Source organism: Argopecten irradians, chromosome 15 (genome assembly GCF_041381155.1).
Source record: "Argopecten irradians isolate NY chromosome 15, Ai_NY, whole genome shotgun sequence".
NCBI lineage: Eukaryota > Metazoa > Mollusca > Bivalvia > Pectinida > Pectinidae > Argopecten > Argopecten irradians.
In genome coordinates this window covers 13,087,137-13,099,142 of record NC_091148.1, presented here as the reverse complement: position 1 = coordinate 13,099,142, position 12,006 = coordinate 13,087,137, and the positions used below count along the sequence as shown (strand labels likewise).

General features: G+C 40.1%; 1 protein-coding gene across 1 annotated transcript; it reads left to right on the top strand.

Annotated features, from left to right (window-relative positions):
• The first annotated feature begins 8,196 nt into the window (after window positions 1-8,196).
• Window positions 8,197-9,749, top strand: LOC138308592 (E3 SUMO-protein ligase ZBED1-like). The gene is made up of 3 exons (XM_069249638.1): window positions 8,197-8,597; window positions 8,865-9,027; window positions 9,217-9,749. Exons 1-3 carry the CDS (start codon window positions 8,197-8,199, stop codon window positions 9,700-9,702), a joined length of 1,050 nt encoding a protein of 349 aa, XP_069105739.1. The 3' UTR covers window positions 9,703-9,749.
• The last annotated feature ends 2,257 nt before the right edge of the window (window positions 9,750-12,006 follow it).

Genomic DNA, 12,006 nt, shown 5'->3' with positions numbered 1-12,006 from the left:
AGTGTGGTACAACGATGTTTCAATTCCGCCAGATCAAAATGTTGGCTACAAATTGCGTCAGACAAAAATGTTATACGCAGAAGACTTTGCAGCAGAAAAAGTAATATATGAGAGTGAAATTGTGTAACATGGATATAGATAAATCTTTAATGTCAAGCTAAGGCAATACATATCTATTAATAGTTTTTATGGAATTACATAATTATTTCCTCGAAAGTGAAAGTTGATAAAAATTGCTTTCTGTGTGTTTTTAGATATATTTGTGTTTTCAATAGATCATGATAAGAGTAATTATCAAGATAATCGTTATATTACCGTAATTATTGACCTTTTGGTAAACAAAGTCATGGTTAGTAGATTTTTCATCACTCATAGAATTCAATTATACAATTTCCGTTAATTAAAAATGTAGGATGATACATGATCCGTTGAATTGTGATACAAATTCCGTTCAGGTCTATGGATATCTCATTCACATAAATGAAGGCATTTTAAGCGTATATATCAACATTCGAACCATTTTACTTTGTTGTAACGAAGCTTAGTATACTTATCCGGGTCATTAGACGACCATGTCTTGTTAAGTTTTCTTGCTTGAAAAGGAAAAAAGAAAAACAATCACGATAATTGACCACAATTCATTACAATAGAGAGGTTATTTTTAACACCCAATAGGGTCACCATAATGTACCGTTTATGTACAAAATCAACATTACAGGAATTAAGAACGATTACCAAGTGTCAAATATAGACACCTTTTAATGCAACCGGAAGTTTTAAACAAATAGTACGCGCATGTATAGTACTATACCAGTTGAAGAAAGCATCAACGTATCTCAAACAAGCCCAGAAGCTTACCAAAGATGTCATTTCAGCGATTCAGCGATTAGTTGTGGTTGTCGTGAGTGCAAATTTTATGTATGCATACACATCGTAGTGTTGATATTTTAAATTTTAAAACTTGAACTCATATATGGTCCATTAAATATTCCTTATTTGCTATCATAACGATAAATGTTTGTTTGAGTTTTACGGCCCATCGTCAACTAAGGTCATTTATTTTGTAAAAATGATATAAACAAGGACTGTATCTAACAGATCAGGATATGATAAATGCAAGTAAGAAATGAAACACAAATTGTAAATGTTGATTTAATAAAAAGGAGTTGCCTGGGATAAAATCATTTTAGCTAAAACACATGCACAATGTTGATGAAACGATGAAATGTTGATTTGATAAGATGATACAATGTCGATCTCTTTGAGACCCTTGAAAATACGATTATGTCTCATGACATTGACCAATGAACTTAAGTAGACAGACATACGTGTACATGTTTCTATAAACTGTGACGCAAATGTATTTTACAATGGTCTCCCTCATATCAAAATTCCAAATAAAATACAGATCCTTATTATCACTACATTTGATATGAGGATCTGACAACATCCCATTAGGGGTCACGTCAGGATGACCTTTGGAAATGGCCAATCAAATTGGCACTGCCAGAATCTTGACTGGGGACGAACTAGTTTGAAAAAGCTGTCCGAATTATTTTCGTGCACGTAGTCATCTCGCCCAAAGTGCATAACAATGCTAAATGTATATACTTACTGGGACGAAATAGCGTTATCAATTGACGTAGAAAATGTATTTGATCTGGAGTACACGTGGTAAAATGTCATCCTGACGTGACCCCATATGGGATATTGTCAGATCTTATATTGAACGGGGTGGTTATAAGGATCTGTATTTTAATCAGATTGCCTCATATCAAAATTCCAAATAAAAACACAGTTCTTCGATTTAAACATGATGTAAAATTGTTTGAACGATATAATCCCCCTTCAGCCATTTTTGTGGGTATCTGAATTTGTAACATCTACGTTCATCGCCTTCACTTTACACTTGTATCTCCATTCCTATTGCATTTTGTAATCTAAAGCTCGTCAACGATGATAATTAACATCTTTGCCTATTGAACAGGTCGGTCGTCATTTTCTATACTGTTTGATTAAAGATGCTCCACCGCCGACAGAGCATAAATGATATTCATCAGTTTAACAATAATAAGTGTTTGATCATGTTTATATATGTCTAATTAACACAAAAAATTATATAAAATAATTTATTTCGCCTTTGGTGCATGCGCAATAAGTACTTCCGTCCATATAGGATACAGTGACACGGATTTTTCGGGATGCAATTAATTATTTTTCATATTTTTAACTTTAAGTAAAATTAGAAGCTCAAACTTTTCAATGGTGGTAATGGTGTAAAGTAAGTAACTTTTGTAACTGAAGAAAAATACAAAAATGTCTGTTCCTGTTTTTGATAGTGCAAAAATACCATATATCAGCGGTGGAGCATCTTTAATCTTTCTCCATCTTCTTACACATGATAGCGTCACTTGGTAATAGCTTATATCGTGTAAAATAGGAATTTGTAAATTAAAACTGAATGGCTGTGATGTCCTCTTTTGTTATAGCTTAAAGTATAGTTGAGACAAAGTCGACTATTATCACATGCTGCTGTGGAATAGTTACCTTTCCCTTTGAATAGTTTGTGAACTATTCAACAGGTAAAGGTAATGCAATTGTTCCACAGTTGAAGGTGAAAGAAGTGTGTAAAATGTAAATAAATGACAATGTTAACAGCTCGTTTGCTTTATTTGAAAAACTATTCAAGTAGAAACTTAAAACTAAATAATCAGCAACATATCCATAATCCATGTTGCTTGTTTTCTGTAATATTAGGGTGAATGTAGTCTCGATCCTATCGAATTTTTGTCCTAAATTTCTAACGATAGAACAATATACAAAACTCTTGTATTTTTACAAATGCTTACTAATTTTCGTTATTTCTCATGACCGTTTATATACGTAATTATCATGTTTTGCCATATTTTGCCAAATTTTCACAATTTTGTAAGCTTGAAGTTTGTAACTCACAACCCTACCCCCATTTCATTCAGTGCTAAGATGGGTCATATTTGACTATTTTTTTTAAATCATGCCTCAAAAATATATTCCACATCAGCTCATATGTTTTTGGTGTATTATATATCTGGTTTATGTCTGTTTGTTTTTATGATTTTCTCAAAATTTTGTGCTTTAAGAAAATCCGTATGGGATTTTTTAGAATTTCGGAATTTCGGTCCGAACGGGTCCCCGCTTATCATGTATTGCGACGAACCTTACTTCCGGTGTTTGAAAATCCATTCGCATTTACGGCTGGGACCGCAAAAACCTCAGAGATATCATCTTATGTTCACTTCATTGCTTTTATTTAATTTATTTAATGATTTTAAACATTGAATATTATATGAAGTGAAATGTCGTAGCTTATCCGTAGCTTCCTGTCATGGGGAACGGGGGGGACTGCAAGTCTTTCTACAATTTGTAAAAAAGGATCCACAGTGCTGTGTTTGAAAACAAGAGGCCCAGAGGGCCTGTATCGCTCACCTGGTTTGCAATGCCAAGTAATGTTCTGAATACAGGTTCATTGTTTCTTTTCTGAAGGAATTTTAATATTAACCTCTAAATCCCCTATTGGGCCCCACCCCTCCTGCCCCTGGGGTATCAGAGCCAAACTTTATACAAGTTCTGTTCCCCTTCCCCCAAGGATGTTTGTGGCCAAATTTGGTTACAATCCATGCAGAACTCTAGGACAAGTAGCGATTTATAGAATTTACCTCTATTTCCCCTATTGGGCCCCGCCCATCCTGCCCCTGAGGGACCAGAGCCAAAATTTATACAAGTTCTGTTCCTCTTCCCCCAAGGATGTTTGTGGCCAAATTTGGTTACATTCCATTCAGAACTCTATGACTAGTAGCGATTTAAATGATTTACCTCTATTTCCCCTATTGGGCCCCGCCCCTCCTGCCCCTGGGGGGTCAGAGCCAAAATTTATACAAGTTCTGTTCCCCTTTCCCCAAGGATGTTTGTGGCCAAATTTGGTTACAATCCATGTAGAACTCGAGGACAAGTAGCGATTTATAGAATTTACCTCTATTTCCCCTATTGGGCCCCGCCCCTCCTGCCCCCGAGGGACCAGAGCAAAACTTTATACAAGTTCTGTTCCCCTTCCTCCAAGGATGTTTGTGGCCAAATTTGGTTACAATCCATGTAGAACTCTATGACTAGTAGCGATTTAAAGGATTTACCTCTATTTCCCCTTTGGGCCCCGCCCCTCCTGCCCCCGAGGGACCAGAGCCAAAATTTATACAAGTTCTGTTCCCATCCCCCCAAGGATGTTTGTGGCCAAATTTGGTTACATTCCATTCAGAACTCTATGACTAGTAGCGATTTAAAGGATTTACCTCTATTTCCCCTATTGGGCCCCGCCCCTCCTGCCCTCGAGGGACCAGAGCAAAACTTTATACAAGTTCTGTTCCCCTTCCTCCAAGGATGTTTGTGGCCAAATTTGGTTACAATCCATGTAGAACTCTATGACTAGTAGCGATTTAAAGGATTTACCTCTATTTCCCCATTGGGCCCCGCCCCTCCTGCCCCTGGGGGGTCAGAGCCAAAATTTATACAAGTTCTGTTCCCCCTCCCCCAAGGATGTTTCTGGCCAAATTTGGTTACAATCCATGCAGAACTCTATGACTAGTAGCGATTTAAAGGAAATGTTGACGGACAGACGGACGCCGACGGACGCCGACGGACGACGGACGACGGACGCCGCGCCATGACATAAGCTCACCGGCCCTTCGGGCCAGGTGAGCTAAAAATGCGGTTGCATTAATGGAAAATGAAGCCTATTTCACCAGCATCATTGAGATGGACATGAATGTCCCATTCCTTTTGGAAATGTTAACATCTTTGATTGGTGAAGCAATTGTCACAAAGGTTGCAACTATTGCCACAATTTATGGCATGATCATGCACAGCAGAAACATGTAGGCCTCTGCCATACAGAGAATGTGGACTGCAGCTGCCATCAAATGTCATGCTGATAAGTGATCAGTAAGTGATATTTCTATATCATTCATGTATAATACATTTGTGCTGGTAGCTATTGGTTCAAATGACGTCAAGATATGTGGACAATTCAATCATTTCATTAGTGAATCACATTTCATTAAAGTGAATAAATTAACAGCAAAATCTTTTAATTTTATATGTGTATATAGTGTACTTTGCTTACCATAAAGACTATCAAGTCTAACTAAACATTATACTTAAATATATATATATTTAATTCTTGATTTGACAATGTAAAATTTAGAGACCCTGTTTGTTATATGGTATTTCCTTAGTTTCATCAAAACTTTGCTATTTAATATATTCAAATACCATTTGAGCTTAATATGAAATGCAACAAAATATTGTTTAGTCTTAAATTTTCTTATTGTAGCTTCTTGAAAGATTAAACAAGATCAATCTCACTTTGTCAAGCAAGAGCAATGTAGTGAAAGAGTTTGCTTCGGTGACAGAGAAGTAGGAATGTCACGGTTAACCGAAAATACGGTTAACCGAGATATGTAATCATACGGTTCGGTTCGGTTCGCTATTTTTATGTTTCGGTTCGGTTCGAAAAATAGGTCTTAATCATCTGCAATGCGTCAAAGGCGTGTGCCGTTTTTGTTTTATCTTGAACGATACACATACGTAGTGCCGCTTGTTGTTACGTTAGTGTGATCACGTACGCATTGTTTAGGATTGTTTACAAAATGGCTGCCAAGTGCGCAAAACTAAAATCTGCAGTTTGGGATTCCTTTGAATTTCTGAATAATGACAAAAGTATTACCATTTGTAAAATCTGCCAAACGCAGTTCAAATACTCTACAGGATCGACGTCTTCAATGTCAGCTCATCTGTCGAGAAAGCACGGGATTTGTGTTTCCGGCAAATCTAAGGAGCCTAGTCAGCCTACGGAATTAACTTCAAGTTGCCGTCCCCCTTCAGAGCGAAATCAATTGCGAATTAATGACGCATTTTCGGCGAAAACCAAGTTTTCACGTAACTCAACAAGACATAGAGAAATAACAAGGGCTATTGGTGTTTTTATTGCCAAAGATATGCGACCGTTCTCTGTGATAGAAAACGAGGGATTCGTAAATTGGTCACTGTGATGGAACCGAAATATGACATGCCAGGTAGGACACACTTTTCTAAAAAGGTTATTCCGCAGTTGTATGATGATACAAAACAAGAGGCCCAGAGGGCCTGTATCGCTCACCTGGTTTGTAATGCCTAGGAATGTTCTGAATACAAGTTCATTGTTTTCTTTTCTGAAGGAATTTGAATATTTACCTCTAATTCCCCTATTGGGCCCCACTCTTTCTGCTCAAGGGTGTCAAAGCCAAAATTTATACAAATTCTGTTAACCCCAAGGATATTTCTGGGCCAAATTTGGTTAAAATCCAAGCAGAACTATATGGCTATTAGTGATTTATCGGATTTACCTCTATTTCCCCTATTGGGCCCCGCCCCTCCTGCCCCCAGGGGGTCAGAGCCAAAATTTATACAATTTTCTGTTCTCCTTAGCCCAAGGATGCATTTCTAGCCAAATTTGGTTACAATCCATGCAGAACTCTAGGACAAGTAGCGATTTATAGGATTTACCTCTATTTCCCCTATTGGGCCCCATCCCTCTTGCCCTCAGGGGATCAGAGCCAAAATTTATACAAGTTCTGTTCCCCTTCCCCCAAGGATGTTTCTGGTCAAATTTGGTTACAATCCATGCAGAACTCTAGGATAAGTAGCGATTTATAAGATTACCTCTATTTTCCCTATTGGGCCCCGCCCGTCCTGCCCCCGGGGGAGTCAGAGCCAAAATTTATACAAGTTCTGTTCCCCTTCCCCCAAGGATGTTTGTGGCCAAATTTGGTTACAATCCATGCAGAACTCTAGGACAAGTAGCGATTTATAGGATTTACCTCTATTTCCCCTATTGGGCCCCGCCCCTCCTGCCCCCAGGGGGTCAGAGCAAAAATTTATACAAGTTCTGTTCCCCTTCCCCCAAGGATGTTTGTGGCCAAATTTGGTTACAATCCATGCAGAACTCTAGGACAAGTAGCGTTTTATAGGATTTACCTCTATTTCCCCTATTGGGCCCCACCCCTCCTGCCCCCAGGGGGTCAGAGCAAAAATTTATACAAGTTCTGTTCCCCTTCCCCCAAGGATGTTTGTGGCCAAATTTGGTTAAAATCCCTGCAGAACTCTAGGTCAAGTAGCGATTCATAGGATTTACCTCTATTTCCCCTATTGGGCCCCGCCCCTCCTGCCCCCAGGGGGTCAGAACCAAAATTTATACAAGTTCTGTTCCCCTTCCCCTAAGGATGTTTGTGGCCATATTTGGTTACAATCCATGCAGAACTGTAGGACAAGTAGCGATTCATAGGATTTACCTCTATTTCCCCTATTGGGCCCCGCCCCTCTTGCCCCCAGGGGGTCAGAGCCAAAATTTATACAAGTTCTGTTCCCCTTCCCCCAAGGATGTTTGTGGCCAAATGTGGTTACAATTCATGCAGAACTCTAGGACAAGTAGCGTTTTATAGGATTTACCTTTATTTTCCCTATTGGGCCCCGTCCCTCCTGCCCCTGGGGAGTCAGAGCCAAAATTTATACAAGTTCTGTTCCCCTTTCCCCAAGGATGTTTGTGGCCAAATTTGGTTACAATCTATGCAGAACTCTATGACTAGTAGCGATTTAAAGGAAATGTTGACGGACGGACGACGGACGACGGACGGACGGACGACGGACGACGGACGCCGCGCCATGACATAAGCTCACCGGCCCTTCGGGCCAGGTGAGCTAAAAACAGTAACTGAATGTTTGCAGAAAGCTGACTTTGTGGCCCTTACCACCGATGCCTGGACATCCAGAGCAACCCAGAGTTATAACACTATTACAGTGCATTTCCTTGACAACTGGGAACTTAAATCATTTGTGCTACAGACGAGGGTAATGTATGAAAGCCATACAGCAGAGCATTTATCAGAGCTGTTGATTAATGCTGTAAATGAATGGAACTTGAAACGGCATGATCAGATGCCTTCTCTCACTACTGATAATGCCAAGAATATTATCAATGCTGAACAACTTGCTGGGTTTCAGCCACACATTGGATGCATTACCCACACCATAAATTTGGCCACACAACGGGGATTGAAAGTTCCTCAGCTAGACAGGCTCCTGGGAAGGATTCGACGAGTTGTGACTTATTTTCATAAAAGTAACATAGCAATGGCTATTCTAAACACCAAACAAACCTTGCTGGAGCTGCCGCACCTTAAACTGATCATGGATGTTTCCACGCGATGGAACTCAACCTTTAACATGTTGGAGCGCTTCCTAGAACAACAGCCAGCGATAGAAGCTACCCTGCTGAGCAAGGACTTGAAGAAAAACTTCAAAGATGTGTACACAATGTCTGAAGATGACATATCAACAGCATCCAGAGTAATAGAGGTTTTAAAACCCATAAAGAAGGTAACTACAATACTATGTGCAGAGAAATCACCAACAGTTTCATTAATTCATCCCCTTAAGGAAATGCTGCTCCAACAACTAAGGGTTATCCAGGATGACGATGGAAATTTTGTTACTGCAGCAAAAGAGGCCATGATAAAGGACTTGGAACAAAGGTAATTAGTTTTCTATTGGTTGAATTTTTTTTAAAAATTTCTATATGAAATTATGTTGTATTAAGTTATAGTGTTTACTGTTTAGTCAAGGTTACCGATGAGTAAGACGATTTTAATTATCATACATTTACGGTTTACGCCAAAATTCTTTTATTGATATAACTTTATTATCGAAGTCTTAAAATAAAATGTTATCATATATAATTCATAAAGCATTAGGAATGAAAATATTGCAAGTATTTACATGATTCATTTGACATTTTACAGGTATACTGACCATACCATGAAGCTGTTTCTACATGAAAGTTCCTGCATAGATCCAAGGTTTAAAGCTATGCCCTACCTGGATGATGCAGCAAAAGAGGAAGTGTACAAATCCTTGGCACAGAAAAGTGAAGACGTTGTCAATACAATTCAGATGATTTCTAAGGTATGATAGGTATCCATTTTACTGAGTTAAATATTTGAAATAATAACAACTAAAAAGAGTGTAGACTGTAGACAATATCTCAATTTATTAAATCACACAGCACAATAATTTCAACAAACACTACACATATAACACAGAAATTAACAATATAATATATATATATTTCTAATTTTTCTATTTTATATTCAGATCAAGACTGAGAAAATGGATGATGATGAGCAGCCCAATCTTGATCCCACACCTCCTCTTCCGAGTATGTCATCTTCATCAACCTCAGCTCTTACCAATACAGAGGCTTCAGATGCTAATTCGGACGACAGTGCGACTCCTTGTAAAAAATCAAAATCAGCACTGCAGGATCTGTTTGGAGAGGTTTTTGTGACTTGTGTTGAGCCTGCAGTGTCCCTGAAAACTAGAATTGAACTGGAACTGGTCAATTATAAGTCAACACAGAACATGCCTCTTGATGCTGATCCTCTTTTGTGGTGGAAACAACAGGAACTCAACTTCCCTCTTTTATCAACATTAGCAAGGAGATACTTATGTATCCCTGCCACATCAGTGGCAAGTGAACGTGTGTTTTCAACAGCAGGGGATCTTGTGTCAGCACAAAGATCCTTGCTATCTTCTGATCAGATTGATCGCTTGATATTTTTGAAAAAAAATATGGTATAAAGTATCATATCAATCGCAGCTTGAATGAAAAAGAACTATGTGCCAAAATTCAATTTACAATGTTTTGTTTGATGACTATTGACTAATTAGCCAGAGTCATTTTAGTCAAGTGGACTTTGAACTTATGTGATTTATTTGTTTTCAGACTGGGTGCACTGCTCTCGTGCGGATGCACACCACTTTTGGGGGTGTGATGTGCGTCTGCTTGATATCAGTGTAGCTGAAGGCTTTCACAGTAGCTCCAATTTGAGCCAACCTGTTTGCCGTGGGTTGCATCTCGTATCCGGGGGAAGAAGGTCCTGGTGGTTGAATAGGTTTTGCTCTTTTTTCTTCCTTTTTTTACTGCTACACACTACTTTGGCTTCAGACTCCGGTTAGACGAGAGGTAATATGGGCCCTGTATTATCAATCGGCTGGTCATGCCGAGCCCTTGGTTCGTAGATCTCCAAGAAGGCGGTGGCTTAGGGTCAATCGTGAGTTTAATTTGGATTGTCTTGATTCTGATCGATCTTGCAGGTGTACAATCTTGCGAGTGTGCTGTCGCAAGCTTGATTTGAATTATGTTTGTTCGAAATATTCTTCCGAGTATACTATCTGTGTAACCCTGACACTTTGACATTGGATATCCATGTCATCATGAGTGTCCCCCTGTTGGGCTCCGAGGTGGGTGGGGGCACAGCTAGCGAATTTTAATTAACTCTAAAAGATGGCTTCCAAAAACAAACAAAATGAACTACAACCAAAATCTCCCCAAAAGGAATCAACCACAAATCACCAAACAAAAAGCGGTACAACAAACACATTCCCACAGTTTCTGGTCATGTCCTCTACACAGAGTGGCAAGACCACTGCAGGTTTATCACCCTTAATATTGCGAAAGGGCATCAAAGGCATTGCTGGAGATGTCAAATCTGTCAAGCCTTTGGGATCGGGTGATCTCCTAATAGAGGTTTTCCGCAAGCAACAAGCGGAGAACCTCCTTGGAACCAACAGTTTTGCCGGCCTCAGTGTGTGTGTAAAACCACACTCATCATTGAATTGCAGCAAGGGGGTAATCAGGTGCCCAGCCTTGCGCAATGACAATGAGGCTGACATACTGTCATACTTCCAAGAGGAGAACATTCCGGTCTCTCATGTTAAACGCATCATGACGAGAAAAAGTGGGAGCTTGGTCCCAACACACACTTTTATCTTAACATTCGCTACACCAACATTACCACAGAGCGTAACTGTTGGATACCAACGTTACAATGTCACTGTCTACATCCCTAATCCATTGAGGTGCCGTAACTGCCAGAGGTACGGCCATCATGAGAGCAATTGTAGACGGAAAATGGTATGTCAGTACTGTGGCCGTGAAGGTCACGACGAAAAAGACGAATGTGACATTGTCAACCGTCACTGCGTCAATTGCGGGGGTGACCATGCTGCGTCTGCTCGCACCTGTCCTGCCTGGACTCGGGAGAGGGAGATATTACGGGTCAAATATACCCAAGGTGTCTCTTTCCCCGAGGCTCGGAGGATAGTCGAGCGTTCAGACCTGAATGTGGCAACCTATGCTCAGATAACCCGCGCAAAGACGCCTGTTGACAGTGTCACCGTCAAACATGCGTCGGTCCAGGCCTTGGTTGACAAGCCTAACTGGGACAATGATGTCCCAGATATGGCTGATGCTAAGGCCTGTAAAGTAATCATTGGGGACCCGAACAGGTTCAAGTCGGGTCCATCTAAGCCACAACACAAACCACAACAAAATCCACCTGCTGGGCCACCTGGAGCTAAAACGCCAATCCCACCGGCGTCTCCAGGACTTACACAACACCAAATTCAAACACCGAACATCAGAAAAAAAGTTACCGCCACTCGTCATAGACGTGCTACATCTTCACCGTCTATTGACGTTAAAAAACTCCCCGATAGAGCAAAGCGTCCAGCAAATACACCACCGCAGGAGCAACGCCAGACCAAAACCACCAAGGTAAAGCTGGCGAGGCTCCCTGCACTAAACAACAAACCCAGTAAGGGATCAGATGACCCTATCCTTGGACGGAACATCTATGATGTTCTATCGGACGACAGCGAGTTTGGTGACAACACATTTATCGCCACCAAACAACCTGCTTCAAGTAGTCCTGTCGGTCCGACAAACTATCCTCAAGGATCAATATAGAGACAAACACTATCATACAATGGAACATACGCGGATTTAAAGCGAACATAGAAGAATTAAAACATCTTATACAAACAAAAACTCCATCCATATTCTGCCTTCAAGAAATAATGCTGAAAGACACCATCAATCTC

Bases quoted from the DNA above. Each gene is read 5' to 3' on its own strand.
- LOC138308592 (XM_069249638.1), top strand. From the start codon at position 8,197: ATGGCTATTCTAAACACCAAACAAACCTTGCTGGAGCTGCCGCACCTT. The intron at 8,598-8,864 runs GTAATTAGTTTT...GACATTTTACAG, and splicing joins ATAAAGGACTTGGAACAAAG to GTATACTGACCATACCATGA. The intron at 9,028-9,216 runs GTATGATAGGTA...TTTTATATTCAG, and splicing joins CAATTCAGATGATTTCTAAG to ATCAAGACTGAGAAAATGGA.